Source organism: Aegilops tauschii, chromosome 1 (genome assembly GCF_002575655.3).
Source record: "Aegilops tauschii subsp. strangulata cultivar AL8/78 chromosome 1, Aet v6.0, whole genome shotgun sequence".
Lineage (NCBI taxonomy): Eukaryota > Viridiplantae > Streptophyta > Magnoliopsida > Poales > Poaceae > Aegilops > Aegilops tauschii.
In genome coordinates this window covers 271,588,739-271,607,904 of record NC_053035.3, presented here as the reverse complement: position 1 = coordinate 271,607,904, position 19,166 = coordinate 271,588,739, and the positions used below count along the sequence as shown (strand labels likewise).

Sequence of the window (19,166 nt, the reverse complement as noted above, 5' to 3'; positions counted from 1 at the left end):
TATACAGACAAGAAGAGGTGATCCATCGGAATAAGTTGTCAGGCGCCACTGAGTATATGGGTCCTGCTCGTCCTCATGCTCGTGATCATCACCATCGTCATCTCCTGCTTGGTTATAAAAAAATTCAAGTATAGGTGGTGGAATGTTCACGGGATCTTGGAAACACAAGAAGGTTAATTAGTAAAGGGAAACTAGCTAGCTAACCCGCATGCATGTGGATGAAACAATTATAATTACGCTGGAAGACAAATGTACCGAAACCATAAGGATTCCATGCAAAAATCGGTGCCACGAGTGGTGGTAGAAAACACAAGACCCTCGTATTGAATTGCATCACATTACTCACCCGTGTACAAAAATTGATTTTTGAGCAATATCCATCGAGGCGTGGAAGTAAGGACGGCAACAAGCTTGTCGAAGATAGCAACAACTTCATAGTTCGTGTAATCCCAAGAGCGGTTGGGAACTCGACAAATTGCTATCTTCCGTAGACAACAGTCACCATGATCGTATTTGAACGTACGTAGAAAACCGGTGTGCTCAACTTTAGGGCAGTCTGAGATTTTTGGAAATGGAACCCGGTGACAAGTGTACACATTCACAAGTTCCCACTCGCAGTTGTACCCAATATAAACAATACAATCTCCATTTGCGCCTTCCCAAGCCTTGCGCTGAAGCGATGGCATCTTAACATCACACGTATCATTATCAAGCGGCATCAACTTGCGCAAGGCGAGGCTTCCGTCGTCCCCGCGCTGGTGATCAGGGTCACGGCAAAGAAGATAGGGGAGATCAAACCGCTCCTGGACCCTTGGGTTGCTTGTAATGATGTTATTAGTTGATTCGAGAATGGTCTTGAACGAACCTGCCATGCTAGCCGAGGTGATGACGTCGCACCGATCAATGAGTTCCTCCACCGCATCATCTTTCTGATCGGGGCAAGAATAACGGGGTTGTTTCCGGCCTGTTCCCTCCATGGAGAAGACGATTGAACAATGGCAGAAGGAAGGGTGAAGGCAAATGGAGGGAGGAAGAGCGTGCGACAGCAGTTCCAAATCGAGAGGGAAAGGCGAAGAGGCGGTGGATGGTTGCCACGGTACAAGAAGAGGCTAGTGGGGAGCGAACGGTTGCCACAGAGGTCACACATTGATGACAAGGCCGAGTGAACCGCATGCCGTATATGCACACACCTTGATCTAGCTGACCGTTTCTTTTGTGTTGCCTAATCACGAACAATTCATCCAAGTGAACCGTATGTTGTATATCGCACACACATTCATCTGGTTGCCTGTTTCTTTTGTTCCTCCTCATCGCAAACAGTTAATTGAACTGAACCGTATGCCCTGCATCGCACACGCATCTAAAATCCAAACCGTGTTTGATGCATCCGTCATCGCAAACGTTTTGCACCTTTTTGATGGTTTTTTACACCACTGTTTGCGATTATTGCATTGCACACAGTTTCGTCAAAGGGTCTCTGATCGTAGTGTCGCGTTAGCAGCGTCCTGCAGTAGTGACAAATAGATCTCCAAGAATATCAAGGAGAACATTGTATTGAAGATCAAAAAGAGATAAGAAGCCATCTAGCTACTAACTACGGACTCGTAGTTCTGTGCTAAACTACCCAGGCATCATCAGAGGGGCAGCAAGGATGATGAAGTACCCCTCCATGATCGTTTCCCCCTCCGGCAGAGTGCCAGAAAAGGCCTCTAGATTGGATCTTGTGGTTCTGGAACTTGCGGCGGGGGAAAAAGTATTTCATCGACTCCCTGAGGGTTTTGGGATTTTAGAGTATTTATAGAGGTGGAGGTCGGTGCCCGTGGGCCCCACCAGGGCGCGTCAGATGCCCCTGGCCCGCCCTGGTGCCTAGTGTGTCCCACTTTCATCTTCTCGTGGCCTCCAGAAGCTTCCAGGGTCTATTATCACCAGAAAAAAATCTCCAAAATGTTTCGTGGCATTTGGACTTCGTTTGGTACTGATATTCTACAAAGTAAAAAAACAAGCAAAAAATAGGAACTGGCACTGGGCACTAAGTTAATTGGCTAGTCCCAAAAATGATATAAATTTGTTTGTAAATGTATACAAAACATCCATAATATAATAGCATGGACCAATCAAAAATTATAGATACCTTGCAGACGTATCATGACCCCGAACCTCAGGAAAATAACTTCTTTAAGTATTTTAATACAAGTGTTATGATCAGCACTACTAGTTGGAATAGCTTCGACCCACTTAGTAACGTAATCAACAACAACTAAAATATGTGTATACCCACTAGAGGAAGGAAAATGTCTCATATAATAAAATCCCCAAACATCAAATGGTTCAATAACAAGTGAATAATTCATAGGCATTTCCTGACGTCTACCAATATTACTAATTCTTTGACATTCATCACAAGATAAGACAAACTTACGTGCATCTTTGAAAAGAGTAGGCCAATATAAACCGGATTTTAATACCTTATGTGCGGTTCTATCCCCAGCGTGGTGTCCTCCGTAAGCCTCGGAATGACACTTTCGTAGGATTTTTTCTTGTTCATGCTCAGGTATACAACGTCTAATAATACCGTGTACTCCTTCTTTATAAAGATGTGGGTCATCCCTGAAGTAATGTCTTAAATCAAAGAATAACTTTTTTTTGTTGGTATGTGAAACTAGATGGTATAAATTTAGCAACGATGTAATTAGCATAGTCTGCATACCAAGGAGTATTACGAGAAGCATTTATAACAGTTAATTGTTCATCAGGAAAACTATCATCGATAGGTAGTGGGTCATCAAGAATATTTTCCAATCTAGATAGATTATCAGCTATGGGATTCTCAGCTCCCTTCCTATCAGTAATATGCAAATCGAATTCTTGTAGCAATAGAACCCACCTAATGAGTCTAGGTTTAGCATCTTTATTTTCCATAAGGTATTTAATAGCACCATGATCGGTGTGAACAATTTCTTTAGAATCAACTATGTAAGATCAGAATTTATTACATCCAAACACAACTGCTAAAAATTCTTTTTCAGTAGTAGCATAATTTCTTTGAGCATTGTCTAGAGTTTTACTAGCATAATGGATAACATTTAATTTCTTATCAACTCTTTGTCCTAGAAAAGCACCAACATCATGATCACTAGCATCACACATAATTTCAAAAGGCAAGTAACAATCAGGTGGTTGAACAATAGGTGTAGAGGTTAAGGCTTTCTAAGTGTTTCAAAGGCTTCTACACAATCATCATCAAAAATAAATGGAACATCTTTTTGCAAGAGATTAGTAAGAGGCCTAGAAATTTTAGAGAAGTCTATAATAAACCTTCTACAGAAACCAGCATGACAAAGGAGACCTATTATACCTTTAATATCTTTTGGACATGGCATTTTCTCAATTGCATCAACTTTAGCTTTATCAACCTCTATACCTCTTTTGTAGATTTTATGACCTAAGACAATACCTTCATTCACCATAAAGTGGCACATCTCCCAATTCAAGACCAGATTAGTTTCTTCACATCTCTGCAAAACTCGATCAAGGATGCTTAAGAAATCATCAAAAGAAGTCCCATGAACAGAGAAATCATCCAAGAAAACCTCAACAATATTTTCACAAAAATCAGAGAATATAGCAGTCATACATCTTTGAAAGGTAGCAGGTGCATTACATAAACCAAAAGGCATACATTTATAAGCATAAGTTCCAAAATGGCAAGTAAAAATAGTTTTCTCTTGATCTTTCGATGATACATGTATTTGAGACAAACCATAATATCCATCAAGAAAGCAAAAGTTTGTGTGCTTAGATAGTGTTTCTAACATTTGATCTATAAAAGGAAATGGGTAATGATCTTTTCTAGTAGCTTTGTTTAATTTTCTAAAACCTATTACCATCCTACAACTAGTGACAATTCTTTGTGCAATGAGTTCATTCTTATCATTGGGAACAATGGTAATGCCTCCTTTCTTAGGAACACAATGAACGAGACTTACCCATCTACTATCAGCTATGGGATAAATTATACCTGCTTCCAGAAGCTTTAATATTTCAGTTCTTACCATATCCTTCATTTTAGGATTTAATCAGCGATGGTGATGAACGACTGGTTTAGCATCACGTTCCATATTAATCTTGTGCTGACATAGAGTGGCACAAATGCCCTTAAGATCATCAAGAGTATATCCAATAGCGGCACGATGCTTCTTGAGAGTTTTTAGTAATCTCTTTTCTTCATGCTCTAAAAGGTTAGCACTAATAATAATAGGATATATCTTCTTTTCATAAAGATAAGCATATTTCAATGTATCAGGTAACTGTTTCAATTCAAGCACAGGATCACCTTTAGGTGGAGGAGGACCTCCAAGAGTTTCAACAGGCAAATATGTTTAAGGATAGGTTGTTGGTTAAAGAACATCTTATCTATTTCCTTTCTTTCATTCATGTGCATATCGTTTTCATGGTCTAGTAAATATTGTTCCAACGGATCAGTAGGAGGTACAACAATAGAAGAAAGACCAATAATTTCATCTTTACTAGGCAATTCGTTATCATGAGGTTGTCCTCAAAATTTAGAGAAATTAAACTCATGAGACACATCACTAAAGTCAACACTGACAGTTTCTTTAGTACAATCAATCTTAGCATTAACAGTGCTCAAGAAGGGTCTGCCAAATATAATGGGTCAAAAATCATCGTGTGGAGAACCAAGAACTAGAAAATCAGTAGGTTATTTTATTTTCCCACAGAAGACTTCAACATCTCTAACAATCCCAAGTGGTGAAATGGTATCTCTATTCGCAAGCTTAATAGTAACATCAATATCTTATATCTCAACAGGTGCAATATCATTCATAATTTCTTGATATAAGGTAAACAGAATTGCACTCACACTAGCACCCAAGTCACATAAGCCATGGTAACAATGATCTGCTATTTTAACTGAGACAGCAGGCATGCCAACGACCGGTTTATTCTTGTGTTTAGGATCGGGCTTAGCAATTCTAGCGGCTTCACCACAAAAGTAAATAACATGCCCATCTATATTATGGACCAAGAGATCTTTAACCATAGCAACATTAGGTTCAACTTTAATTTTTTTCAGAAGGTCTAGGTGCTCTAATATAACTGTTGTTAACCATAGTTGAAACTTTAGCATGTTCCTTTATCCTAACAGGAAAATGTGGATTCTCAATATAAGCGGTAGGCACAACTGGATCAACACTGTAAATGATAGTTTCATCTTTAACTATAACATGTTACTCTATCTTCTCTTTAATAGAGGTATGATATTTAAACCACTTCTCCTTAGGGATATCAAAATGAGTAGCAAATGATTCACAAAAGGAAGCTACTATCTCAGAGTCAAGCCCATATTTAGTGATAAATTTATGAAAAGCATCAATATTCCATAAAAGATTTAACACAATCGAACTCAAGTATTATACCTGACTCATTACCTTTGTGAAGTTCCCAATATTCAGAGTTGCGTTTAATTATTTCCAGAAGATCCTATCTGAATTCAATAGTTTCCTTCATAAAGGAGCCAGTCAAAGAAGAATCAAGCATGGTTTGATCATTATGAGAAAGCCGAGCATAAAAATTCTGTAAATAATTTCTCTTGAGAGATCATGATTGGGGCATGTGTACATCATGTAATTAAGCCTCCCCAAGCTTGAGCAATGCTTTCTCCTTCACGAGGCCAAAAATTATATATATATATATATAATTCCAATCACAATGAACCAGATGCATAGGATAAAACTTTTGATGAAATTCCAATCTCAATCGGTTCCAATCCCACGTTCCAATATCATCACATAGCCTATGCCATGTCAATGCCTTTTCCTTCAAAGATAAAGGGAAAAACTTCTTCTTAACTTCATCTCCAGGTAGACCTGCAAGCTTAAATAATCCACAAACTTCATCCACATTGATTAGATGTGTATCAGGATGTATTGTTCCATCTTCTGCATAGGGATTAGCTAGTAGTTTCTCAATCATACCCAAAGGAATCTCATAATAAATATTTTCACTAGGTGCAATAGGTTGACGAGCAACTCTTTGTGCTTCCAGTCGAGGTGAAGATACCCCGAACAAACCCCTCAAAGGATTGCCTCCCATAGTATCAAGTGACAGTAAATTTCAGCACGTAATATAAATGTTTCCTTGCCAAATTCCACTCACCAAAGGCGCTTCACTCCCCGGCAATGGCGCCAGGAAAGAGTCTTGATGACCCACAAGTATAGGATATCAATTGTAGTCCTTTTGATAAGTAAGTCTGTTGAACCCAACGAGGTGCAGAAGGAAATGACAAGCGGTTTTCAGCAAGGTATTTTCTGCAAGCACTGAAATTATCCGTAATGAGTAGTTTGATAGCAGGATAATTTGTAACAAGTGACAAGTAACAATAGTAACTAAGTGCAGCAAGGTAGCCCAATCCTTTTTGTATCAAAGGACAGGCCAAAACGGTCTCTTATAATAAGCAAAGTGTTCTTCAGGACACACGGGAATTTCATCTAGTCACTTTCATCATGTTTGTTTGATTCGCGTTCGCTACTTTGATAATTTGATATGTGGGTGGACCGGTGCTTTGGTGTTGTTCTTACTTGAACAAGCCTCACACTTATAATTGACCCCTCTCGCAAGCATCCGCAACTATGAAATAATAATTAAGATAAATCTAATCATAACATTAAACATATGGATCCAAATCAGCCCCTTACGGAATAGCGCATAAACTAGGGTTTAAGCTTCTCTCACTCTAGTAATCCATCATCTAATACTACTCCACAATGCATTACCTTAGGCCCAAAGATGGTGAAGTGTCATGTAGTCGGCGTTCACATGACACCACTAAGGGAAACAACAACATACATATCATTAAAATATCGAACGAATACCAAATTCACATGATTACTATGAAAAGACTTCTCCCATGTCCTCGAGAACAAAAGCAACTACTCACAAATCATATTAATATTCAAGATCAGAGGGTTATTGAATATCATTAAGGATCTGAACATATAATCTTCCACCAAATAAACCAATTAGCATCAACTACAAGATGTAATCAATACTACTAGCAACCCACAGGTACCAACCTGAGGTTTTGATACAAAGATTGAATACAAGAGATGAACTAGGGGTTGAGATGAGATGGTGTTGGTGAATATGTTGATAAAGATTGGTCCTCCCATGATGAGAGGGTTGTTGGTGATGACGATGGCTTTGATTTCCCCCTCCCGGAGGGAAGTATCCCCGGCAGAATTGCTCCGCCGGAGAGCAAAAATGCTCCTGCCCAAGTTCCGCCTCGAGACGGCGGCACTCCGTCCCGAAAGTCTTCTTGTTATTTTTTCTAGGGTAAATGGGCTTATATACCAGAAGATGGGCACTGGAGGTTGGCCAGGGGCCCCACGAGCCACCAGGGCATGCCCAGGGTGGTGGGTGCGCCCTGTTGCCTCGTGGGCACCTGGGTGGCCTCCTCTGGCATTTCTTTTCACCAATAATTTTTATCTATTCCAAAACAATTCTTCATGAAATTTCAACTCATTTGGAGATGTGCAGAATAGGTATCTCTGACATGGCTTTTTCAGGTCCAGAATTCCAGCTGTCGGCAATCTCCCTCTTCATGTGAATCTTGCAAATTAAGAGAGAAAAGACATTAAAATTGCTCCACAAAGTGTTATATTGATTAAAAACATTATAAATAACAGTAGGCAACCATGATGCAAAATGGACGTATGAGTGGGGGCGCGGCGGACACCGAGAGGACGCGCGGCGCATCCGTGCCGACGCATTTTAGGCCCAACTTTGGGCCGAAAATGGGTCTGCTCGAACACAAACGGATGCGTTTTGGGAATGGGTCGGCGCGTTGGGCCAGCACTTTTGTCCGAGGCGATACAAACAGACGGCGGCGCACGAAATGGGTCGCCGCGTTGGAGTTGCTCTGAGATTACACGTCCGTTCCATCAATCAGGTAAGTTACGCTCACTTTCTTGGTTCATTTGCTTTGATATAGTTTTTCTTGATAATAGGATAATTTTTTTAATACGTTTTAGGCTATCTCCAACTAGATCATCAAACGAACGTCCCAAATGAACGTGTCCGCGGACATCTGGCCGGTTTTCGGCCATCCAATGTAATTCCTCGAAATTTCTCCCATATCGAACATTTTAGATACGAAATTCGGATTAAAGAAACGTGTTCGTTATGCTACATGAAAATTAATAAAATTTAATGGTTTCTATATATATTACATCCAAACTTGTCAGCAGCTCCTCGTATGATGAAACTTAAGGCCTACTGGACCGGTCTCCTCATCCGATCTATATAAGGGAGTACTCAAGTGGCTTGCACGCCTACAATGGGCCCACTGAGTCTTGTAACTTACTCCCTCTCCGTTTGATAATGTAGTGCATATAGATTCTCTAGTAAGTCAAATTTTAAATTTTTTGACTATGTTTATAGAAAAAATCTGCTTATAACTACAGTACCAAATATATATAATATAAAAATACATCTTGTGTTGTATATAATGATATGTATTTAGTATTATAGATCTATATGTTTTTCGCTAAACTTGGTCAGAGTCTTTAAATTTTGACTTTGAAAATAATTTATACGCACTACATTGTGAAACGGAGGGAGTAGTACTATATACCTCCTTGTATGTTCCTTCGGCTAGTTGGGTAGGAAAGGAACAACTAGTTCAAATTGCCGAAATGATGATGTAAGTTGTGAGAGTGGTTGGGAGGAACAGGTACACTAAGAGAAATTCCATGGATTCTTACTCCAGATCTTGATCTCGTGGTGTGAATTAGTTGTAGCTTACAAAACTGAATCAGACTAAATCTAAACTAAACTAAATAGTGGATGGTGACTTCATTGACGTAGCCTCCGCGGTCACTCGGACCGTCGTCGCCGTGGTCGCGACACTTTGGAAAGTTGGGCCAGACATGGTCGCACCTGTCACGGGCCACCGTGACGCGCTCATGTCGGATCCGATGCACGTCCTCATCCACCTTGAGCCACCCCTTCTCCTTCATCTTGTGGGCGGTGCGCTCTGACTACAGAATGATTGCTCTATTTGAAAGTGCAACTAATCCCCAAGTGGTTTTGATAATTAATAACAACATATATGTCATTGATCTAATGAACATTGATGATAGATTTTAGAAAAGATCAATCAGTGGCATGGCATGAACTAATGGATGTGGACCCCTCAAAATGTGAAGAACAAGAATTGGCTACCCCAAGACTCTATATTTTTGGTTTAGTGATCCAAGATCACATTGAGTCCCTTAGGAAAACTAATACTATTAAAAGGGGATGAGGTGTTGTTGATGAGGTTGTTGATCAAAGTGCTTAATGATATTACTCCAAAAACCCTCCATCACTTTCCCAAAAACACATCTGTCCAAACCCTAATTCATCATTTCGGTCCCACCGATACAATACACTCCGGACCCACCGAGATGATCCCTCTATTGCCACAAAAAAAACCTAACAATTCAGTCTGACCAAAATAGTTCACGGTCCTACTGAGATGGCATTGCCAAGCTTCTGTAATGAAGTCATTTCATTTTGGAATCACCGAGACAAATCGATCTCACCGAGTTGGTATCATCGGTCACACTGAAAAGCCTAACTGCCAAGTCTTTTGCACTAGTCGGTCTCACCGAGATTATCATATCGGTGCCACCGAGTTGGGTGAAAAGCTTGTAACGGTTGGATTTTTTGTGCTGCCTATTTATACCCCTCCACCACCACTTACTCTCTAAGAGAGCCATCAGAACGAAGCTATGCTTCTACCATTCATTTTCTGGGAGAGAACCACTTACTCATGTGTTGAGATCAAGAGATTCCATTCCTACCATTTGAACCATGGTTTCTAACCTCTTAAAGTTGCTTTCCACTCCAATCCTTCTCCTACCCAAGCCAAATCTATGTGTGTGTGAGAGAGAGATTGAGTGTTGAGGAGACTATCATTTGAAGCATAAGAGTAAGGAGTTCATCACCAACACAATATCTATTACCTTTTGGAGAGTGGTGTCTCCTAGATTGGTTAGGTATCACAACCTCCAGATCATGTGGAGTTGAACCAAGGAGTTCGTAGGGCAAGGAGATTGCCTACTTCGTGAAGATCTACCCGAGTGAGGCTAGTCCTTCGTGGACGGAATCCATGGTGGAATAGACAAGGTTGCTTCTTTGTGGACCCTTCGTGGGTGGAGCCCTCCGTGGACTCGTGCAACCGTTACACTCCATGGGTTGAAGTCTCCATCAACGTGGACGTACGATAGCACCACCTATCGGAACCACACCAAAAATCATCGTGTCTTCATTGCATTTGAAATCTCCAAACCCCTCCTTTACTTACATGTGCAATGTTTTACTTTCTGCTGCTATACTCTTAGAATTGCATATGTAGAGTGATACTTGACTTGCTAAAATCTGCCCACAACTAAAATTGGGAAAATGTTAGATTTTTATTTGGTCAAGTAGTCTAATGACCCCCGCCCTCTGGACATACTTTCGATCCTACACTATTTTTATGCATTTTTAGAACTCATTTATTGCATGGTATCTCCATATACATGTCCCACTGAACCAAGTGTTGTCCATTACATATGATTCTCAACTTTTCTCTTTTCATTGTTATTTTTAAACAAGGGTTCAATATGGAGAACTTCTGGACACCAGACTTGCATTCCAAATGTAAAAAATGACCTTTTTTGCAAAGTGCTCAAAATCAATATCTAATACAATAGGTGCATCGGCATCGTTCACGCAATTCTAACGAGCCCAAGAACGTCAAACTTGGAATACACGTGCAAAAGTTACGGTCGATATACCAAAGGAGTCAAGCGCGTTCAGTGGACCTCAGTACGACCAGAGCGGTCGTACCGCACATAGAAAATCCCGAAATGGCCCACATCGGACGAAATTCTTCAGAGATTTCATCCATGTTCGTTCCTACGACTTTCTTGGCCATCAAGGGGTGTTTTCGGAATGGATTTGGCTCAGCTAGAGCCCCTGGATCAAAGGATAAAAACTACATCTACGAAGGAGGATTTGGGAGAGCACTTATATATACCTTCAACCCTAGACGCATGTTATCCATCATTGATCCAAGGATCAATCTCCATCACCTCCATTGCTGCTCCAACACCACCTCAATAGAAGAAGGCACAAGATCAATAGATGGAAGAGGAGGCTCCGCCACTGTGGAACACCGGCCTTTGGGTTGGTGCCTTCTCCACCGCACCATCACCATGAGTGCCATCTCCACCACGCTATAATAGTTTGCACCACCTTCACCAACACTGCCATGCTCCTCTCCTTCACTGAATTGATGTCAGCTTGTAACTTGACCCTCTCTTCTTTGTTATCCATCTACATGTTTAAGTTGTCGTATACTTGTATTTGTTCTCGAGGATTTGGATGAACCTCTTTTATGATTGGAATTAAATTACTTTAAGCGATTCAATATCTTCTATTTATGTTCGGGTTAATAGCCTTCAAGAGTGTTGCAAAGGGCGCCCACAGAACACTATCTCCTTGATTGGTCGTGAAGCATATTACTGCCGCTCTTTTAGGTTAGATGTTGAGGTAATTCGATATGCTAGTCCTCGCCTCCTGCAATCAGTAAGGGGGTAATGAAGAACTCTTGGTGAGGCCGCATCCATGGGGAAATACTTAATTACCATAGAACACACAAGTGCTCCCTCTCATTTTCTCCTACACCAAATCCTAGATCTAAGAGAAATTTGTGAGAGTTCTTCAGAGACCAAATGATAGATCAACTCCTTCTTCCTCTTTTGACCAAAGCAATTTTTTATTTGAGCAAGTCTTGAGAATTCCTCCCTTAGTCTTGTTTCTCTTGAAGGTTGGAGACCCCTAGGGATTAGGAGGGCTCCGGTGTGAAATCGACTTATGAGTTACCCCATAAAGTTTTTAAAGGTCTAGAGGCCGCCTCAGGGTCTACCACTAGTGGTTGAGAATCGCCTTCGTGCTGATATCTCAAAGAGAATAGGGTGAGCCTTCATGGTGTTGGTGTGCCTTCGTGGTAAAACCCACCCCTCCAACGCTGACTAGCCTCCCTCCAAGGAAGTGAACATCGGGATATATCCTCATCTCTCAAGTTTTGGTTAATTCTAACCCTAGCTCTTGACCTTGCACTTACTTTCGTATTGTGTTGTTTTCCTCACCATATTGTTGCTATCATATATTGCTAGAACTGGGCTCACCTTAGCAATCGTTGGGCTCACATTGATATTCCGCACTTGCCTAAAATTGCTAATCAGTAATTAAAATCTGCAATTCTAACTATTCACCCCCTCTAGGTCCATCTCGATCCTTTCAGCCGTGAGCTCAACTCTCTTCTATTCGAGCTTGATCTTTTCCCCCCTTTGCTTCCATGAACTTGTCAAACCTCTCGACCTTTTTTCTCCTTCATGTCATGACACTTGACACATACCTCCTCCTCTTCGCATGACGATCTCGAACCTCTTCATCATCTTGGTCGTCGTCCCTTCTCGCCTCTCCTTCTCATCCTCCCACTTCCTCACTTGGTGCCTTCTGATCTTGTTGGTCGGCTCAAGTCCTCCTTTTGTTGGGGCGGACATATCACCATCTTCATCTTCATTGGTGATGGCGGCGGTGTTTACGAAATTGGCAATGGAGTAGAGCCACTTGGGTTGCGCATTCAACTTGGCCCAACGATGCACGAAGAGGAATTGATTGCTCTCCCCATTGAAGTACAATGCGCACTCACGTATGGGCTATAAAAGACACATTGTCAACAAGTTGCATATACGGCTAAATGACCAACACATAGAGGATATCCGGTCAAATTCAACACAAATCCATATCCGACCAAATGACCAACACATAAAGTAGCAGAACACTTACGAGATCGGTGATTTGCGTTCCAATTGCCTATCGACTTTGGAGTTGTTTGTAGAAGTCGCAAAACTTGCCGAAGGCCTCTTACATGGTATACCATCCATGGGTGAGCGACTTCGAAGCACAAAGACATATCACTAGTTGTAATAGGGATCGAAGTGTTTGTGCTCACGAAACCCAACCATGAACATTCGTCCAAAAGGTTGCACGCTTTTACCCCATGCCATGAAACGGATCAAGGCCACTACCTAACCATGCACCACACAACAATTCATCCTCCCTCACATTGAAATTATCTCCTCTAATCCTCTTTTTTGCCTCGACAACAACTGCCTAGAACTCGTCTGGGTCAAGCTTTAGTTGTTGGGTGTTCGACGGCTAGGTGTTCGGAGGTTCCTGCTCCGGCTAGGAATCATCCACTTGTCCGTCCTTGAAGCCTTCTCCGTCATGGATGATGTCCAAGATCATCAAGTCATTAGCCGGTGTCGCGCCCGGTTGAGACATTCTGGCAAACAGAAACCGGACGCCCATTAGATCGATGCCGACATCCGTGGTAGGACAAGTGTCGATGGAATGTTGATGAAGTGTTAGTCCACATTGAGGTCGACCTTATTGGGCACACACAGTGTGACGAGCACGAAGAAGGTCGGACAATGCTGCTGCGCACCTAGCTGCGTGGCAGCGTAGTAGTATGGCCCATGCGGCCGCTCTAGTCAGGGTGCCGACGACGACTGCATGGGCGCCGTCTCCGCGCGACCACCTTGTTTGCCTTAGGAGGTCACAGCTGACAGGTCGCCGCAGCTGCTACCTCCCCTCTCCTTTGTTTGCGGTGGCGCACGATGCGTGTCACCGTATTGGCCTTTTCACACAAAAACAATGTGGAATGGTCCAAAGGCACGGGCTCCGCCTTGGTTTTGGCTAGGTTCGAAGTATCGGACTCCTACATGACGGAGGACCAGATGCCCGCAAATCTTCCCATCTTTGCAACTGGTTTGTGGACGTTTGAGACACGGCGTTGGATGGCAATAGAACGTTCGGACAATGTGGTGTAGATGTTTAGGAGAGGTTTGGTGACCCGATCTATTGTGCAAACAAATGTGCTACACCTATTTGAACATGCGTCCTACTTTATGTAAACTTTCGAATTAACCTCTCCACCCCATGAATCCAAGGGGGTGGGGCCCCCTTCCTTAATTTCGTCCAACAAAAGAATGCCACCTAGGCCATTAAATTAATTACGTTTAACTAATTGCGTAGCTGGAGCACCATTGATTGTGCAAATGCAGGTAATCAAGTTTTTAAAAGAATCGGTAATGTTACCAAGCTGAGGTTCACTGGGAAAGGGATGGCAAGCAAACCCTATTCGATGGCAGTTTTTTTTTTTTTGCGGGAGATGACAGTTTTAGTTGCAAAGAAAAATCACAGTTTTAAAATGAAAAATGTCTTCTGTGAAGAAACTGTCATGAGGGCTGTCATCCAATCACAACTAAAAATGCCACCTGAAACATTAACACATGTCGACCCGCAAAAAAGAAACATTCACATATGTCTCCCTCCCTGAGGAATCGTTCCCGAGTTATGAGCGTCCAAAAGAATATGCACCGAAATTCCAATACAGAAAACGAGAACCGACTGAAAAGGAGATCTTCCGCGAGCAACATTTTATTTCTATTCGCAGCCAGAAACGATCCATTTTTCTCTCTCAATCGTACCAGAAACGACCATTTCACTTGGCTACAGCTCGAAACAAATTCTTGTCCGCGAGTCGCATCCATCCAGGAGGATACGATCATACGAGCGCCGCACAGCGCTGAAGACGGCGAGGAAGCTGCGTCGCCAGCGCGGCGTTCACCTGCGGCTGTCAGCGGCGGCGCGCGGCGTGATCTTGATGACGAGGCCCGGGAAGACGTCGTCGGGGTCGTGGACGTGCGGGTTGTGCTCCAGGATGTAGGGGTCGCCGCACCTGTCGCTGATGCTGTGCAGCGTCTCCCCCTCCACCACCACGTATATCTCGTCGCACGGCCGCCGCGGCGCCGACGCGATCCGCGCGCCGCGCACCACCACCGCCCCGCCGCCGCTCTCTTCCCCCTCGCCCGCGCGCAGCGACGACACCAGCAGCAGCGTCACCAGCGCCAGCCCGCAGCACCACGACGCCGCGTCCGCCGCCGCCGCCAGCCCCGACCGCCTCCGCTCCGGCGCCATCACTACGATTACAGCAAACCAACTAAAAACAACTACGAGAGTTCAAGAGCGAATCGTGCGATGTTGTTGTGACTTGTGAGTTCTTGGCTTTGCTCCGTGTTTGAGTAATCTTGGAGGCAGAGGGGGTTTATATAGAGACCGAGATGAAGGATCCATGGCGGAGTTGGATGCGAGAGGGGAAGGTGAGGGAGAAACCGAGAGTGAGATGGTTTGGGTGGACGCTTCGCTCGCATGAGAGCAAACTGAATCAGAGAGACCGATGCTGACGTGTTGTGATGTGATGTGACTAACGAGAAAAATAGTGCCGTACAAAGATTAATTCACATTTTTGAGCAGGGAATTGATGGAAGGGTTATGGGTCGAGCACATCTTGTAACGTGTTGTTTTTACAGGTGTTGGCTATAGCATCGCTCGGTGTCAGAGCAAACACGACCCATAAATAAGAGCAACAGGGTGGACTCTCGTATTGATTGCATTGTCACACGTACTACATGATGAAGTGTGACATCAGGCTGTTAGCTAGTAAGGACTTACCTGCATTACATGTAATAATCAGTGATTCTATTTGGGCGACTTCCTGAGAAAAAAATATCCTTGAAACGTGGAACTTCAGGAGGTCGACATAGCGGTCCAGCCTCCAGACAGTCACGAGACTAAGCAACAAATTCAGCAGAGCAGAAGCGTTCAATTGGTTGCGTGTTCGTTGCAAACTTGCAATGCGCCGAAAGGCCCACGGACGCCCAGTCAATCATGCAGCGTGATCTCCAAAATGTCTTAGCAGTGCAGGGCAGAGCAGAGCTGCTTCTCTGGTGAATCCGTGCTGTCTTTTGTGGCCATGGAGGATGGGGCTGCGATTTGTCCTCAGTTGCCGACTGTTGCTTGCCGCCAAGAACTTCGTATTAGCTAATGAAAGAAATGTGTCGTCCGTGATCTGGAAAACCAACGGATAATTCTGGCCATGCATCTACCAAAACCTTTCCGGATCTTTAGGCTGTAGCTTCCCACCCTCGACAAGATTTGGAGCTAAATTTTAGTCTGCGGTCGATTCGCTTTTCTGAACTTTCTACTGAGTTGTAAATGCAACAATAGAATTTCATTGCCGTTGCCACACGGGGCTCAAGAACTGAAGTTTCAGGTGAGCCTACAGTCTCAACTCTCAAGGACAGGATCCAACCTCACCAGGTGGCGACTCGTCGCCCACGCGATCGAATCGGCTTTCGGCGTGTTGTTGCTCGGCTCACTTGTCGCCGGCCGGTCGACTCCATCCACGCACGACTCCACCCTGTCCCGACCCACACGGCCGGGCACGACACCACTAAGTTCACCGTGCCGACGCCCCGCGCGTCCATGATTGCGCCGCACACTGACAACACGATAACGAGCAACAGTAGCTCCTGCAGCACGAAAACTCTCCCGAATTCATTTCGTTTCGTCTCGCAACACGCAACCGCCACGACGGCGTCGGCGAGATCACGCGTGGGCGGGCAGCCCTGTGTGTGCAGTGCAGTGCCGGTGGTCACCTCTCATGTCAGTAATAGTAAGCAAACTAACGGGCGGCGCAACGCTCGCCGCACGGCACGGCGGCTCCGCCCGGCGCGCGCCCGGGGCACGCGTCCGGCCACGCGAGATCGCCCATCCTGCACGCGTGTCCGCGGGTCGTAGCTCGATCGCACACGGCGCCACCCACGCACCTGGCTAAGAAATGGGCAAAGTGGCGCCGCCTCTTACGCCGGCGCGTCTCTCGCAGCATGACACGTCGCCGGCTGACCGGACTTGTGCTCCTTCTGGTGGTCACCGTCCGCTCGATAAGATTCAGGGGCGGCGTATATCTCGCGCACTCACCCGACCACGCACGCACGGCCGGCGGCATGGGCCAGGGCGCTCCACCAGCCGAAGTGGCACGGCGACCCGCCGGCCTAGTCTTCCATACCGCAACATGTTTGTGGAATCTCTTGGCTTTTCATGAGGCCCGCATGCGTGCCATCGGCCATCGCTATTGGATGTTCAGGGCCATGCATGCTGAGAATCTGAGGTCAGCTAATGGGTTAGGCCGGAGGCACACGCAGATAGATCTACGTATTTTATGATATCTTTCGTCTTTCATCGCCTTTCATCACACACACACATTGACACATAGGTACATAATCTCTCTTTTATGTGGAAGGAAAGACTTTATTTGGATGCGCTTACGCGGCTCTCAAAATAAGTCTGTGACTCTGTGCATGGCATTTCCAGTTCCAGGCAGGGAGTACTCGATAGGTTAAAAAGGAACAAATCAGAGAATGCCTTTCTTTTTTGCAAATAACAAAGTACCTCACAACTTTATTTCAAAACCAAGACAAAAGATTTGCCTCATTTATTTATTTATTTTTGCGAGAAAGCTTCCGATCTATTCTGCATCAATTATGGTAGTACAACGAACACAAGAAATAACAAAAAATATGTCAAGATTCGTAGACCACCTAACAACGATTACAACCGTTGGAGTGAGCCCAAGACGTGCCGCCATCATCATCCCTCCCCCACCGGAGCCAGGCAAAACTTCTGTAGTAGACAGCGGGGAAGTCATCGTGCTAAAGCCTCATAGGACCAGTAAACCAAAACGTCAAACACCGTCGACGAAGAGAAGCGTAGATCAGAATGATCCAACCTAAAAACACACTGACGTAGACAAATAAAGACCGGATTCGAGAGGATCCACCAAAGACAACCACTAATCGAATCCTGCGAGATCCGTCGGAGACACACCTCCACACGCCCTCCGATTATAACAGAGAACCTTACTCCATCTTCGGGGAGCCGTCGTCATGTCGTCTTCCCAAGCAGGACACAAACCATAGCAAAACTCAAAGAAACATATAAAACGGAGCCCTCCCGTCGGCAAGGACTAAGATGAGGCAGATCAGCGGCGCCGCTGATGGGAGGTGGAAACCCTAACCGCCATGTTTGCTCGTATGAGAGAAGAACAAATTATTTCCATATATCGAAAAAGGGATCGGTTTTCACTATCAAATGACAACTGAACAGAAACATAGGAAAATAGCATCCCGGTGCAAAAGCAAAAGAAACAAAGGCTTGTACGAACAAAGTCTCGCAGACTGCTGCCGCATCTAAGTTAACAAGGCAAAAAGGCATAATATATATTACACGGGGTGAAGACAGCACCCTCCCCCCCCCCCCATCGTCCATCATGGAGGTCGTACTCCAGGGTAGCAATTTCCCTGGTTATCCCAAAATAAATTTCATCATAAAGGTTTCAAAAAGCATTAGTCTTCATGTGGCTGTTATTATTGCCATATTATTTTTTTGACCTTGTCGTTTCTCTTCTTCTATAATGATCACATGTAGTCCTTTTGCATGGTTGAAAAAAAAGTTTCAAAAGGCATCAGTCTTTGTACATAGTTATTTCATCATTTCTACCATCTCCTGCATCTTCTTCGGATCTACCTGCCTCCAGCCGCATAGTTTGCCCCCTTCTTTCTCCGTGCCCGGCGCCATGAGTTGCAGCTTCCCTTTGCAACAACTCAGCTCGTTGCTCCAATGCCTTTCGATCATGTTCAGACTACAAACCTGCCCATGGTAAACGAGCATGCATAGCAAACGAATTCAGCAGGGGATCTAACCAATTTATGATCAAAACATGCTCTGTTGCGATGTTTCCAAACAACCCATGAAATTCTAGTTATCCCCAAAATTTGCAAGTCCTGCTATTAGGTAATAATTTTGGGATGCGCCAAAAATACTACGAGAAGCAACTAGGCCTATCTCTAGCGCCATACATCTGCATACAATGCTCCAAATGTGGTCGCTGAGTAACGAAAAAAAATGTGATGAATGTCTTCAGGTTCTATAGCGGCATAGAGGGGCACACATTCAGTTCCTTTTAATCACATTGTCCTTTGTTGCAATGACATCATGCCAAATGAGCCACAGCCATTTTTTAGAGGAAGTTTAGCCTTCCAGAGATGCTTAAAGGATTTATCTGGGCCTTCATCAGATAAATGATTATACAAGGGTTTGACAATAAATTTTCCATTTTGGGGCCACTTCCATCTGGGCGCATCAGC

The 19,166-nt window shown here is 44.0% G+C and overlaps 1 protein-coding gene across 1 annotated transcript; it reads right to left on the bottom strand.

Moving 5' to 3' along the window:
• Positions 1-14,543: 14,543 nt before the first annotated feature.
• On the bottom strand, positions 14,544-15,355 carry LOC109743517 (uncharacterized). The gene has a single exon (XM_020302611.4). The coding sequence runs from the start codon at positions 15,097-15,099 to the stop codon at positions 14,746-14,748; it is 354 nt and encodes a 117-aa protein (XP_020158200.1). The 5' UTR covers positions 15,100-15,355; the 3' UTR covers positions 14,544-14,745.
• Positions 15,356-19,166: the final 3,811 nt, after the last annotated feature.

Bases quoted from the DNA above. Each gene is read 5' to 3' on its own strand.
- LOC109743517 (XM_020302611.4), bottom strand. From the start codon at position 15,099: ATGGCGCCGGAGCGGAGGCGGTCGGGGCTGGCGGCGGCGGCGGACGCG.